The 15,483-nt window shown below is 30.0% G+C and overlaps 3 protein-coding genes across 3 annotated transcripts; all 3 read left to right on the top strand.

The window, feature by feature from the left end:
• The first annotated feature begins 702 nt into the window (after positions 1–702).
• LOC107911094 (protein DYAD-like) lies at positions 703–2,393 on the top strand. Its single transcript, XM_016838983.2, has 5 exons — positions 703–751; positions 823–923; positions 1,009–1,688; positions 1,765–2,148; positions 2,258–2,393. Exons 1-5 carry the CDS (start codon positions 703–705, stop codon positions 2,391–2,393), a joined length of 1,350 nt encoding a protein of 449 aa, XP_016694472.2.
• Positions 2,394–2,458: 65 nt separating this feature from the next.
• On the top strand, positions 2,459–3,611 carry LOC121232020 (protein DYAD-like). Its single transcript, XM_041117314.1, has 3 exons — positions 2,459–2,537; positions 2,637–3,251; positions 3,343–3,611. Exons 1-3 carry the CDS (start codon positions 2,463–2,465, stop codon positions 3,487–3,489), a joined length of 837 nt encoding a protein of 278 aa, XP_040973248.1. The 5' UTR covers positions 2,459–2,462; the 3' UTR covers positions 3,490–3,611.
• A 5,891-nt stretch (positions 3,612–9,502) lies between these two features.
• LOC107911093 (ethylene-responsive transcription factor ERF035) lies at positions 9,503–10,124 on the top strand. The gene is made up of 2 exons (XM_016838982.1): positions 9,503–9,889; positions 10,035–10,124. The coding sequence occupies exons 1-2, from the start codon at positions 9,503–9,505 to the stop codon at positions 10,122–10,124; spliced, it is 477 nt and encodes a 158-aa protein (XP_016694471.1).
• The last annotated feature ends 5,359 nt before the right edge of the window (positions 10,125–15,483 follow it).

The raw sequence follows: 15,483 nt of genomic DNA, 5'->3' as shown, positions 1-15,483 counted from the left end.
GGAATAAAAGTCATCATTGCCTCTCTCTCTCTCTCTCTCTCTCTCTCTCTCTCTCCCTGTGCAAATGCTGCTATTTGCTTTTTGCTTCCTTTCATTACTAACAGACTCACGCACACACTGAGATCCACTTTTTCTAATTTCATAACCCAACGCTATATATATCCTGCCTGCCTTCATTTCCTCGCTTCTCTTCTGCTATTCCTTTCGTTTCACCCCTCACGTCTCCCATTGTTTTCTTATTGTTGATTTCCAGGCTTTTTGTGCTCAGATTAATTCAACAAACCCAGTGTATGTTATCTCCCTTTTCTCTCTCTCTCTCTCTCTCTCTCTCTTTTTTTCATTTTGATCATTATCATTTGCTTTGCATTTTCAGAGAAAACAAAATATGCAGTACTAACTAATTTAGTTTTTTTTTTTTTTGTACTTTGAAGTTTTTCCGTTACCTCTCTTGTTTGATCTTTTCATTTAGCTATCTCCCTTTTCTTCTTTTTATATGTCATTTAAAAATTTATAGATGGAGCTAAAATCAATAAACAAAGCCGCCATTGTTATTACTTCGGTTCTTTGTTTAGTATATTACATTTTCAGTATTTCTCAGAAGCCCTAACTCACTCCTCTTCATGCATCTTTTTATATTCAAATTACTTCGTCTTCTTTTTTTATGGTTTTTTCTTTTTTGTAAATATCAGATTTGACGCCGCAATGAAGATTGCTTTGGGCAGACAATTGCTGCTCCCTTCCTCACTCGATGGTACGTACTTTTTTTTTCTTCATTATGCTCCATTAATGCCCACCTTTTCATACTTTTTTATTTTATATCAGATGCTGTTGCTCATATTAGAGTTGGGTCTTACTATGAAATTGATCATTCCAAGCTTCCCACTAAAACCCCAGAGCACCTCAAGTTAGTTCGTGTTATCATGGTAATAGATAAATAAATTTTTTGTTTATGAATTTAGTTTTTGAATCCTGGTGATAACTGTGTGCTTGGTGTTTTTTGTTTGTAAGGTGAGTAAGAAGTCTAAGTGCAGCGTGTCGTTAAGGTACCCAAGCATGTATTCTCTTCGAGCACACTTCAGCGAACGGAACCGGAGGAAAGTGGATGCGAAGATGTTACCCACATTAGATGAACAGTACGCCATGGAATCGGAGACTGCTGGAGATGTTTTATATCGTAGGATTCCACCGCATGTGATTGCAGTGCAAAGGAATCGATGGAGTTTTTGGGTAATGGGGGTTTCTTCTCCCAAGGGACAAGAAATAGGGAAGAACCCGAGCCCAAGCCCAGCTGTTATTACCAGCTATGTCAACATGGTGATTAAGAAAGGATTGTGCTGGTCTGAGTTGATATCCGCTGGGATGCTCCGATGGGGTCGGCGTAGGCAGGTTAGGTTTTTGGGACGCTACGTGGAAGAGAGAGGGTCAATAGGTTTTAAAGGAGAAGAGGACGAGAAGGAAAATGAGGAAGACAATGAAGAAGATAATAAAGAGGAGGAAGAAGAGACAGTTAGTGATGATGAGATCATGGAGACAGATGGGAATAACTGTAAGAGGAAGCTCCATGGAGAAAACTTCAAAACACAGACAGCAAAGAAACCGAAGCAGGAGAATGATAAACAAATTACTCTTTACAAGCCAAGTAAGAGAAAAGAAGTCAAAAACTCCATTGAACGATGGTCTGTTCAGAGGTGAGCTATAGTGTTATTGATTTAATTTTGTTGTTAACTATTTTTTTTTATTATATAAAGCTGGTTTTCCATGAAGGTATAATTTAGCTGAGAAAAACATGTTGAAGATTATGAAGGAGAAGGGAGCAGTGTTTGGGAACCCAATACTAAGGCCAGCATTGAGAGCAGAAGCAAGGAAGTTGATTGGGGACACTGGATTGTTGGATCATTTGCTTAAACACATGGCTTGGAAGGTGGCTCCTGGAGGTGAAGAAAGATTCATGAGGCGGCATAATGCCGATGGGGCTATGGAATATTGGTTGGAGAGTGCTGATTTAATGGACATAAGGAAAGAGGCCGGGGTTCAGGATCCTTATTGGACCCCTCCTGCTGGTTGGAAGCTTGGTGATAACCCTACCCAGGATCCAGTATGTGCCAGAGAGCTGAAGGAGCTAAGAGAAGAGATAGCCAAGCTAAGAAGGTATAGACCTTTTCTTCTTTTTACTAATATTTTATCATTGACTGCTAGCTGGTGTTGGCCTTTATACGTGTTATATGATTCGAATTGCTTTCATTTATAAAAAAAATAGGGATATGCTGGAGGCCAAAAAGACTGATGAAAATCTAGCTCTTGTTATCACCCCAAATTCTTCTGTTGCTAGCCAAAACATGGTTCATGATGCTACTACTATGTTACTTCCATTGAAGGTAGATATTAAAGCTTGACTTATATTGTTTACCATCCCATATGCTCTTCTCTTAGAACATTCTTGGATTTTTGCTCAGGAAAAGTACATGGACTTGATGAAATGGAAAGCTAATCTTGAGGGGCAGCTCGGGGAGATCTCAAAATCTTTATGTGGAGTGGAGGTATTCATCATGAGTCACTCAGTTTCCTTTGGCTGAAGTTCATGTATTGCGTTTTCACAGAATGTGATGATGAAATGGAGTGGATGATGAATCATGCAGGAAGAGATGGGGAAGCTAAGATCAAAAGTGGAAGCTGCAAATGCCCTAGTCATAATGGGATCAACAACACCGCCATTAAACACTGATAGTGACAAAGCTATGCTGGTAGTTTCAGATGAAGAAAAAGATGGTTACCCAGAAGAAAGGATCCCATCAGTTACTAGAAAAAGAAGAAACCCAGTGGCAACCACAGAAAATAAAGCAGCAAAAATTCAAAGGCTGAAGAGTGGGTTTAGAATATGCAAACCACAAGGGACCTTCCTATGGCCAAACATGGCTTTGTCTCGTCAGGTTGTTGCTCGCATTGATGACCTACTTGCGGTCCCCACTCCTCCCTCTGTCAGCTCTTCCACCACCACAGCTCCCCGTCGTAGTCCCCAACCGACTTCCACTGTCGAACCACTCGCTGAGAGACGACAAACTGTTGCTATCAAATACTTACCCACATCGCCTCCTCTGCCTCCAGAGGCAACGACTGAAACTACTCTCATCAACCTCAATGAGGTCCCCGGCAACCTCCATGACCATGGATATTGCGGGTCTCACAGCTCACCTTGTCCACTCACCTACCAGAGAAGACATCATCATTGGACAACCTCCACTTCCTTGCCGCGAGTATATTTTATATATATTCCCGCAATACCCTTTTCATTAATTAGTTCTAACATAACTGAAACTGACATTGTACTTTCACTTTCTTTTATAGATGATGCATACTAAGAAAGAGAACGAGACAAGCCAATGGGAGGAACAGGAAAGGGGATACTCATCGCATTCACCTTGTTCTCCAAGAACATGGTTGGCTCTATCTGCTCCCAGGTCGTCAATGAACAAGAATCCCAGGCGAGTCTAGAAGAACACTACACTACTAATATATATTATCATCTAAAATAACAATTTATACTGGAATTTTCATAATATATACACACACATATATACACTGTAGTTTGGGGAACAGTAATACCCATATTTAAACTTTTGACATACCTTTAAAGTAATCAAATCCCTATCCTATATCTTAAAAACATTTTTCCAGGTTTCTTTATTTACTTGCATTATCATCATCACCAACCCCTAGGAGATCAATGTTCAATCAAAGCTAATCACTCAAACTTTTTAATGCTTACGGAATTCAGTGTTTGTTTTTGCCTTAAACAAAAAAGTAAAAATGAAATTGAATCAAAACTCCATCGGTGGATCCAAATTCAACACAATTAGGTTATAGTCAAATTTAGTTATATAAGTAAGCTTAAATATAAGCTTATTATAACTTCACCAACTCAGATTAGAACTCATCGATTTTTATCAACTAGTACTTGGAACTGAAATTGAAAGCCAAGTAATGTCACTGCAGGTTATTACTGAATCCAAACTAATCAATTTCGTCCACTCGATTATTTAACCATAAAACTAACATAAAATGATGTAAACCAGAAATAGTCATAAGCCCAAACCCAAGATTCAAACACAAACAAAGCCCTAATTCAAAAAAAAAACTCTAATTAGACCAAAACATATTAACAAAGAAACCTAAATAACTTGAATCCAAATTGACAGGTATCACGACCCAAAATCATCTAATAGAGCAAGTGAAGACTTCTTGACTTGGGTTCGGATTTGTGGGGAATAAGTTGCGATGGGCTGCATATAGTTTTTCAGCCCACTAAATTTGTGAACTGCGTGCAAAAACAGCGGCTGAGGCAATGACAGTTCCGTAGATAGTTACATAGGGTAAACTTTATTTCTCGCTATTCAATTATAGTTAAGGTATTGCTCTTTTGGTTACTAAAATATCAAAATTATAGATATTATTTTTAACTTTCATTTTACTAACTTTTTTTAAATCATCATCTCCATAATAATACCAACGTTTTTTTATTGATATAATAATAAATTTAATTTTTAATATTTATATATTCTATCAATTTAGTTCACATTTTAAAAGTTTAAAATATATAAAAATAAAAATTACATAAATTTTCAAAAAAAATATAAAAAGTTATATAAAATTTTAAAAAATATATATTTAAAAAAATCAAATTCTATGTAGAAAATCATTAAAAAAGCTATAAATTTACTAAAAAATTATAAATTGTTATAATTAAAATTATCGAGTAGGTCAGATTTTATGATAATGTTGGCCACAAAATGGAAGATCATAGAGGAAGCAATAAGGTGATAATAAGTGAAGTAATTTGTGTTGGTGCGTGAGGTTAAAAATAGTAATGTAATGGCATATTGCATCTTTATAATTCTCTTTGCAAATTGTAAACTTTTCTCATTCAAAGCAGTTAGGCAAAAATGTATGAGCCAATCTAAGGATTGTTGAAGTGTGGGATAAAAATAAACTTTTAAAAAATTAATGAAGGTTTCAAGACGTGTATTAATGTCGCTTTTTTTAAGGTTCCATTTGCCTCCACCTATATGTTGATGTGTAAAAGAATTATTGGCAAATAAGGTTTGAGGATACAATGAAACCCAATGACTGCCTACGTTTTGAACTAATGAAAACAATCCACGGAGCCAGGGGCGAAGTAAGAATAATTTTTTAGAGGGTTGAATGAAATTTTAATTTTTTATAGTCTATATCTTTATAATTTTTAAAGGATTAGATCAAATTTTTATAATTTTAGGAAGGCCAAAATGTAATTTTACCTTTATTAATTTAAAATTTTTTAAAAAAATTAGAGGGCTTAAATGACAATTTTTCATTTTAGGGGGCCGGTGCCCATGCTAACCCCCTAGAATCGCCTCTGCACTGAGCATTGAGCATAGCATAGCAAGAATATCAATTTCTATAAAGAATGTCTGCAATAATTCTTTATAGAACAATCTAATAATAATATAAAATAGAGGAGAAATAAAAGAAAAAAAAGTTTCTATATTTATGGTTTTTCTAAACAAATGAAATTTGACTCCTATTTATAGGAGTTCACATGTCTCTTCGTAAAAACATAACTATCCAATAAATGCATATTTGAATGGTGACATTTTATTAACAATGAACACAACTATTCAATCGAATAGTCATATCTTTTAACAAGAAATATAATTATTCAATAAATATCTATTAAAATAATCATAACTCTTTGTTAATAATCAAATGACATAAATTTTAAATTTAAAAGACATAACTCATCACAATAAAAAGTGATAACTCTGGGTTAATAATCAAGTGATATAATTTTTTGATAACTTGTAATCTTTCATTTGTAAATATTGGAACATTATAAATATTTTGAAAATGCTCCAACAAAGATTTGGTTATAAGTTGATTTTAAAGGGGATCCTTTATAATTTCGGACATGAGGGGTTATTTCTTGATTTTGCCCAGTCATTAATAACTCGATAATTTTAGATAATAGTAGATAGAAACAACGCTCATAAGAAGTCTCATTGAAACCAAAAAAAGATAGACCTGTCTATCATCCACACCAAAATAAATAGAGTTTTTCAAAAAAAGACCTCCTAGAAATAAAAGACATAAAGCTTAAAGAGAGAGCTGATGTGTTGATAAGTCTATTACAACTTTTGAAACCCTAAACTCTATATCATACAAAAACTTGTATAAACCAAAGCCAACAGAGAGGGCAAAAGCATTGCAACTCTTTCATGGCAACCTTGAAAAGGTGACTCATGTATCTTCAATCTTACCCAAAAGTGAAAAAGGTATATTGAGCAATTTGTTAAAATAAAACATTGATGTGCTCGCCTGGTCGGCCATGCTAGGCATCAACCGTACCTTAAGTTTGAACTCCAAACATTAAGCCCATAAATAAGAAAAAATCGTTCTCCCCACTTGTGGTCTAGATTTCAAGAATAGAACTTTTAAATAAAGTGTGCCCAAGGATAGCTAATTTCTATTTCCTTTTATCAGGTAAACAAAATTCGATTCGATTTTAAAAATTTAAAAAAAAAATTAAATTTCAAGTTATTCGAGTCAATTCAATTTTTTTTCAAATTTTGAGTTTGAATCAAGTTGAGTTTTTGAACTTGAATAATTCAAATAAATCGAATATTAAATTATAATATTTTATATTTTTACCCCGAATCCTTAAACCTTTTTTCCCCAAAACTTTTACTCCCCTCCCATTCCATCTACTCCAAACATATTTTCCCCTCATTTTTTTTTTTGAATATTCCCCCTCCCAGATTTTACTCCTCCATTACTTTTTCCCCAAACTTTTTATTTTCCCTCTAAAATTTTACTTCTCACATTTTACTCCAAAAACAAAAATAAAAATCATCTAAAAAAATCCTAAACTTAAAGAGTAATAATTTTATTTATATCTACTATTTATATTATTAAATTAAATTTCACATTTTGTACTATTTATATATTGAATTGTTTCGAATCTTTATAAATTTATGTTAAAATTGAATTATTGATGATGCCATAAAATATTCATGTTAAAATTTTATGTTAGTATCAATTTCACATTTTATCTTTAAGATAAATTTTATTAAAAAATCACATTTTTTACATTTAATATATTTTTTAAATTTCAAAATACATAGTGACAAGAATCAGAAGATAATTGAAGCAACTAAGCAAACAAAAAAACTATCTTGTATATAAAAGATTGATAAATAATTTATGAAGGGATGAAAGTAAATAACAAATTTTATTACGGTGGTTATAATGGTTACAAGGACCCAAAGTTATTTTTTAATTTAAATCGAACAAAAATATTTGATTCGATTCGATTCAAATTCCATCTCACTCAACTCCAATTCAAGAAAATTTCAAATCAAGTCAGGATGATAAAACATGATTTGTCAACTAAATTAACTTAAAGTTTTTTTATTCGATTTGATCGAACGCTCACCCCTAATTGACAGACTAACTAATGTATCATCTAGTTATAAATACATGAGATTTATGGAATTTTTTTGTTACAACTATATTGCAATGGCATTAAATGATCAAGAAAAGACTTCTTTTATCATGGAGGATGAAGTATTATGTTACAATGTAATGCCCTTTGGCTAAAGAATGCAAGTGTCATATATCAGTCATGACCAAAATATTGAAATTGCACTATGTTGAAAGTTCAAATCGCAAAAAATTTGCTAAAAATAAACTTTAAGCTATTTTTTTCAAATATTCCCTAAATTAATAATAAATAAAATATAAATATAATTAATATAATTAAGAACATAAATAGAATAGTTCAAAAGGAGAAATGTCACAAATAATTGAGAAATTACTCACTTTATCATCTTCCTAATTATTCTCAATCTCATTATTACTTAGAAAGTTGCTCCAATCCAAAAAAACAAAACACAGGAACAAATCAAAATTTTATAGGTTATTCTCAATCTCATTATTACTTAGAAGGTTGCATATAACAAAAACCTCGACACTCATGACACTATATTCCTTTCTTTTTCTCTTGAGGTGCATCTTCATTGATCACAACTCCCTGACACTTTCCCTTGCAATAATTTGTATTGGTTTCAAATCTCTTATTCTTTCTGGTTAGCTTATTACGCCCTATTAAAATTTTGAGTAAAAAGGGCTAACTGCTCTTGCAAGTCCTCCATAGTAGTTTCACCCTCAGTTGCAACTAGGGTTACAACTTGCTATGCAATGTTCCTAGATCTAATACTAGTTGTGAGTTTGTTTATTTTGCCTTTTAGATGTATGCTCAGTTGAAATTAGACTAACTTACTAGCAATTGTAATAGAAGATGGACATAGAAGTTTGGCTACACAATTTGGAAGCTTCCTACATTTATACTGTGTTTCCCAAAGAGTAATACATTATAAATCAATATGTCCAATACATTATTTAATTCCAGCTCAGCGATCAAGTTGCAACCTCTCTCCTATACAAAACTAGATCGCTTTCTTATTAAGATTTTTTCACTTCAAAACTTAATTGTAAATTGAACAACACCAGCAACTTGCTTATAATAATTTTTGCATTAAAAAAAAAGTTCCTCGCTAGAACAAGCAATTGCTCTTTCAATTTCATATATAAAATAACAACAAGCCTTCTTGTAAATATACAATATTCAATGGCTTGCAAAATTACAATCAATGTGAGTTTTAATTCCCTTGAAAATTATCTCTAAACCCACAAGTTAGGGAACATGTGAAGCCATAGGACAAGTTTTTGAAAGAAAAAATATATATATTTGCTTTTGCTCATCTAATTATTTTTCAAAACGTATCTAACTAATAGAGAAGAGATAGTATGAAACTGTGATTCCACGTCATACTTGTCCCAGGAGGAAAATGCTAGAAATCAGGAGGAAAAATCTGATTTATTATTTTCTTATTTAAAAATTTAATTTAAAACTTAAATTTCAATTGATAAAAGTCGGCTAATAGTGCTATCAATTGGGATTGGGGGCAGAATTAGACTTCTACTTTTTTAAGTTAATTACAACCACAAATATCTATCACCATCTGATAATTACAAAACATGATTAAATTAGTACTCAAAATATATCTAAACATCAAACAAAATAACTCTAGACTGTAAACCCACATAAAGGATTTACAAAATTTGAGTCTTAAACTTAACAACTCAAAATTTTCAAGGCATAATCTTGTATTAAAAAGGCCCATCTAGACATAAGGGTTTAGAGCTCTAGGTGAATCCAAAATATCGAGGGTTGAATCAGTTTAATATTTTAAATTTTATGAATTTTTCATTATTGATAGAACAACGACTGAATCGAAAATCTAAATTTTATTGCATCACTGTTGCAGTAATTAAAACATTGGGTCCCAATAAAGTGTATTAAAGGTGCCAAACTCTCCCATTTTGGGACGTCCCCTTGCTCCAAGTCTCCTCCAAATAGCAGCTATACTAGTATCAAAAATTGAATATCCCTATAGATGACGTTGTTCTAATGGGTTTAAAGTATAAAAAGAAATCCCGTAGGGAGAAAAGATCATCAAACCCAGCAAAAAAACCTAGAGTGTCATCAATGAAACCCAACGCCAGCAACAATCGTGAAAAGAGTTGCAAGTATCGTGGTGTGAGGATGCGAAGTTGGGGCAAATGGGTGTCTGAAATACGTGAACCCAAGAAGAATTCAAGGATTTGGCTGGGCACATTTCCCACGGCGGAAATGGCAGCTCGAGCACACGATGCAGCCTCCATAGCTGTCAAAGGTGAATCAGCTTACCTTAATTTTCCCGAGTTAGCTCATCAACTTCCTCGTCCTGCTACTTGTAGCCATACGGATATTCAAAAGGCTGCTAATGAAGCAGCCTATGGGAATGGCAATGGCATGGTTGGTGAAGAAGAAGAAGAAGAAGAAGAAGAAGAAGAAGAAGAAGAAAGGTTTGAACGGGTAGCAACAAGTTCGACTACAATGTCATCGGAGGATAGTGATCTGAGTATGTGGTTTGACCTTCCTGATCTCTCACTTGAACCAGATGGAACCCATCATCGATTTGGTTTCAATTCATGGTGGCAACATGAACAAGCTGGAATTCACACTGATTTCCAGTTTGAGGAAACGATGATGGAATGAATACAGGTAAAATTATTATAGAGGCCATTGTACTAGGAGCAGATTACATTTTGTCTCCTTTATTCAAAAAATAAAAAAAAATTAATCTTTGTATGTTAGATGAAAGAGTAAACTGATCTTTTATATTTAAAATTTCATTCATTTTCACTATTGAAAACTGGAGTAACTGATTAAATGTACAAAATATCAGTTTTTAACTGTAGATTTGGATGAATTTTTTTAACAAAATCACCAGTTTACTCTTTGATATAATGTATAAAGATTAATTTCTCTAAATTTTTAATAAAAAGAATAAAATACAATCTAACTCTTAGTATAAAAACTTCTATAATAAATACCTCATCATCATAGCTAATGGCTTTTGTTTAAAGAATTTGGGGCGCTGTGGATGTTCTTCTATTCACCAACTTTACATGTATAAAGACTATTTAGTTCATTGTATTTGTAACAATGGAACCTGAAGATTTCATTTAGGTCAGGCTATAATGGGTTCCACTCTATTTGCTAAGATTTCATAATAATAACAATCTCATCAAACTTTTTATTCTATCGTGTATGTTTGGAGTTTGTAATTATTCTCTCTTCTTTCAGGTAAGGTTAAATTAGGGATGGGGTTAATTCCATCAAAAGTCCTCACATTATGACTGAAATTTTCTATTGATCTTAAATTTCAAAACATAATTGACATCTTAAAATATCAATAACCTATTAATTTAGGCATCAATTCTAATTCAAATTGGAGCATATTTAACATTCAAATGAATGACTCAATTACACGGTTGATAAAAGATACTAATAATTTAAGGATTCAACTAGAATATTTTAAAGTTTAAGGATCAATTTAAAAAGTAAATAATAATTTGGAGATCTCTGATACAAATAATCCAGCAGAATGTCATCTGAAAGTGTGAAGCATGCTACGTACAACTAGAGTCAAGTCTTCTGCTTTATGCTTTTCCTTAAGTCTTAATTTATTTCATGTCATTTCTTAATGGCAAATAGCAAGAGTCAAATCCTTCCTCTTTTCATCTAAAGAAAAATTGGGGCTTTAATAATTTAGCCTAAGAAAAGAAGAAAAAAAGGCGCGATCTTGATTTAAAAACAAAAAGATAAAAGACAAATTTAGTATTTTTTGTGGTTTTTAAAATATTTATTTAAAAATTATTAAAAATGTATGTCCAAAATGACTACGAATGTTTTACGACGTCCATTTTTAGTATATTTTAATATTCTTTTTAAAAAAAATTCAAGTGATATCGTGACACTTTGATAATCTCTTAACGGTGTTAAGAAAAAAAATTATTTCGTTTGATGAAATTCAAGTTTGAGGAATCATATGAATAGAAAAAAGTCCGAAAACCAAGTTGAGAAAAATTATAAAATTGACGAGAATAAAGGTTGGTTTAGTATTGTTTTTGAAAAGTTTAGTTTAAAATTTAAATGTTTAATATTATTGTGAAAAAAATATTAGACATGATGTTGTTAAATTAAAAAAATAAACGATGTTGTAATTTATTAATATGATATTTCAATAAAATAAAATAAAAAGTTTACTGTAACTCATTATTAATATTTTAAATATCAAAATATAAATTTTATGTAATTTTTAAACAATTAATATTAATTATTTGTAAAAATTTATTTGAATATAAAAATTATATTTTAAATATTAAAATATAACCATTACAATTTCAAATGCTATATATTTCATATAAATGTTACATAAAAATATATTGAATTATAAATGAAGGTTAAAAATAAGAACGAAGTCAAAAATTCTTGATTGGGGGACCAAGATAAAAATACAAATCATTGAGGGGCTAAAGCTAAAAAGTTAAATTAAATTGATAATTTTTAACGAAGTTTAAAATTGCAATACAATCCTTTTATTCAGGGGATCAAGGCCCTTATCAGCCTTTTTAGATTGCCCGTCATTGATTTCAAATCTGTTTTTTCTTTTTACATTTAAGTCCAAAATCACTTTTTAGAAACATTTTTAATTTAAAAAAAAATAATTTATGATCCAAACCCAAAAAGTAAATTACTTTTTTCGTAAAAAAAAAAAAAGAGAGAGCATGAAAATTATGATAATTATAATAAATTGACAAATTGAAGTCTAATTAAAGAAAAAGGAAGAACAGCCAAAGAGACCGTACTGCCCCTATCATCCCCATCTACATTAAATCCCAGCCAATTTGAATGTGTTATTACTTTCAAAGAAAAAAAACAAGAAATATAAAAATTTAATAAAAGAACTAAACTCGTTTATATTTTCTAAATCTGGATTTTTCCTTTATCTACTATTTCTATCTTCTTTAGTTTAACATTGTTTTCTATAAAAATATTTTTAAATTTCGACTGTTTAGCAGTGAAGTTAAAAAATATTATAAAAATTAAAATATTCATTTTAATTATAATTTTATAAAATAATAATAATAAAATAATTTTGTTAATATTATGATATATGAAATATCATTTTAGAATTAAATTATTATAATAAAGTATACAAAATTATAAGAACTCATTGCTAATATTATTATATTTTTTTAACATTTAATATAAAATTATTTAAAATTTAATTTAAATCATATTTATAATTTATACATATGAGGAGTATGATTTCACATCAAAATTGATTTGACTTGAAAACGATTTGAAAAGGAATGAAAAACGAGGCATTAAAGAAGGTATTAACCAAGGTTAAAAAGGAAAACCATCGCTTGTGGTAAATGAGAGACAATGGCTGGACAAGATTAGCCCACGTCATGGTGCTAAAAATCCATTCTTTTAATTTTATTTTATAAATTTTTATAAAATTAAAAAATACATAATGAATAATTTACAATCTCATTTAGATCTTAATTTTTTTTACTTTTAATTTTCTAAATTTAATTAAATTATAATTTTTTAAACGAAAAATTTGACTGATGGACTAAAATTGTATTAGTATTGGCATCACATTTGACATTGCACTCCATGTATATTAATGTAATTTAACCAAATTTTAAAGGATAATGGTTAAAGTGATAATAAAAAAGGACTAAGTGATAAAATAAGTAAATATTAGGGCCTAAATTAATAATTATCTAATTTAAAATTGGTATAAATATAAATTTAGCTCCTCACTTTTACTATTTTGTGACTTTGCCCATTTTATTTTTTTTTGTTTCGACTCTTAACCTTTAAATTTTAATTAAATTAATTTTTTTAAATAAAAATTTAATTGTATTGCTGTCACAGCACATATAATTGTCTACACATATTTCACTACTAACATGAATAATTATTAATTTTTTTTAAATTTATTAATAGTTTTATTTTTTATGAATTGTACATGTATTATACATGAATGATCACGTCAGTATTGTTAAAATTTTAATGCTTCAATTAATTTTTTCATTTAAAAAGAAAACAAATTAAACTAAAAGTTAAAAGTTAAAATAATAAAAATAAATAAGATAAAAATATAAAAATAAATATTAAAAATTAAAATTATCATTATACCTTCAACTTGCTAGAAGTGTACAGTACATATATACAAATATATGCATTTGTCACCATCAAATTTGAAGGACCATAAAAGTCTAAAACAAATGCATGCAAACCTGCAATAATTTAATGCTTGCTTGGGCCAAATAATACACTGACTACCCTACCCTTAATTGTTTTTTGTTTTCATTTTAAGGGGATGTAGCTGAGGTCAGTCATGCCTCATGCACATGTTAATGCAATTTAGTATACTCTTCACAAATTAAGATTTTAATCTACATATTTTTATTTTTAAAAATTTAATTTTTTTTATTTTTTATATTTTAAAATTTTAATCCGGTTATTGATATTGTTAATTTTTTTTAAGTTTATTAATGTGAAATTTTGAAATAATTAAAAAAATTCATTATGTAGTTATGTAATTAAAAAATAACGTTGTAATAAATTATAATTTAATAAAATAGTTTTTAATAATTGGAATTGAATTTTAAAATTTAAAAAGTAAAAAAAATAAATTTTTAAAAATAAAAATATAAAGACTAAAATCTAAATTTATGAAAATTATGGGGATTTATGAGATATTTTAAGCAAAAACTAAAGTCGGCAGTATTATGAAGCCATGAGATGAGGCAACCAATGTCACATGCTGACGTATATATGTAATATTAACTTTATTGTACTTTGATTTTGGTTCATTCGTGCATGCATGGCCCCGAATCGTTATCCTTTTTCAGCTCAATTTGGCAGATCAATGAAGGCTCGAGTTAGAGCTACCCGATGAAGAACCAGTACGTGATGTAAAAAAGTGGATTGAACCCAAAAATTCATGCAAAAGAGCATAAGGCGAACTCAAAACCTTTAAGATGTAGAAGTTACACGAGTAAGTTAATCGAATCGAGTTATTCGATTAAATAATTCGAGTTTCAAATTTAAATTGAGTTGAACTTTATAATTATTTGAATAATAACTGATTGGTGTAGGTACACCTTTGGTGCTTGCTCAATCTTGAAAATAAGTAAATTTGTCTCTCTCAACAAAAAAAAATTCCAAAACAAAAAAAAATCCAAAAAAAAGTTCAAAATAATTTTTTAAAAATCAAATATTTATAAAAATTCCAAATTTTATATATTTTTTAAAAAATAAAAAATCTAAAAAATATATAAAAAAAGTTCAAAAAACTTTTAAAATAATATTTTTGAGTATCTAAATAAGTAAATTAACGATTTAATTCATTATACTAAACTATCTTCTTTTTTTTAATCTTATTTTACTTTGAAAGAGTTTTCAAATATATATGCTTTAAAATAGAATTAGTTATATGATAACAAGATGCTAATTTAACATGTTTATTTTTTTTAATTTAACTCGAATAATTTTACTCGATTTAACTTGACTTGAATTTCTTTTCACTTGACCTGATTTAAAAATTTTCAAATCGAGCTAGAATGATAAAATAAAACTCCTCAACTCAATTAACTCAAAATGTTTTCACTCGATTCAATTGAATGCTCATCCTTAGTCCATGTTGTATCTTGGTTGCCCAAAATACCTCTATCAAGATACCATAGACCTTTTACGTTCAATTTGATCGAACTTTCACTCTCCACACGCTTTTACTCTCAAACAACCATGAACCTTTTACTCGCTTTCGCTCTTCAACAACTTTAAAAGATGCTTCTAAACTCTCTTCAAAACTGAAAAGACAAATCCTTCAAAATATAAAACTTACATACCATCACTATATACATTTTCGTATCATAGGCTTAAGGCACAAAACTTAGCATTATAAAGTATATACACAACCAAAACTAAAATGGCCTATGTGGCCTCGAATACATCTAAACATGTAGTAATGTATGCAT

Source organism: Gossypium hirsutum, chromosome A07, assembly GCF_007990345.1.
Source record: "Gossypium hirsutum isolate 1008001.06 chromosome A07, Gossypium_hirsutum_v2.1, whole genome shotgun sequence".
NCBI lineage: Eukaryota > Viridiplantae > Streptophyta > Magnoliopsida > Malvales > Malvaceae > Gossypium > Gossypium hirsutum.
This window is presented reverse-complemented; position numbering and strand designations above follow the sequence as displayed.

Excerpts from the sequence above, each read along its gene's own strand:
- LOC107911094 (XM_016838983.2), top strand. The coding sequence starts at position 703 with ATGAAGATTGCTTTGGGCAGACAATTGCTGCTCCCTTCCTCACTCGAT. Across the intron at positions 924-1,008 it reads AGTTAGTTCGTGTTATCATG|GTGAGTAAGAAGTCTAAGTG; the intron begins GTAATAGATAAA and ends TTTGTTTGTAAG. Across the intron at positions 2,149-2,257 it reads GAGATAGCCAAGCTAAGAAG|GGATATGCTGGAGGCCAAAA; the intron begins GTATAGACCTTT and ends TAAAAAAAATAG.
- LOC121232020 (XM_041117314.1), top strand. The coding sequence starts at position 2,463 with ATGGACTTGATGAAATGGAAAGCTAATCTTGAGGGGCAGCTCGGGGAG. Across the intron at positions 2,538-2,636 it reads AATCTTTATGTGGAGTGGAG|GAAGAGATGGGGAAGCTAAG; the intron begins GTATTCATCATG and ends TGAATCATGCAG. Across the intron at positions 3,252-3,342 it reads CCTCCACTTCCTTGCCGCGA|ATGATGCATACTAAGAAAGA; the intron begins GTATATTTTATA and ends TTTCTTTTATAG.
- LOC107911093 (XM_016838982.1), top strand. The coding sequence starts at position 9,503 with ATGGGTTTAAAGTATAAAAAGAAATCCCGTAGGGAGAAAAGATCATCA. Across the intron at positions 9,890-10,034 it reads ATGGGAATGGCAATGGCATG|ATGGAACCCATCATCGATTT; the intron begins GTTGGTGAAGAA and ends CACTTGAACCAG.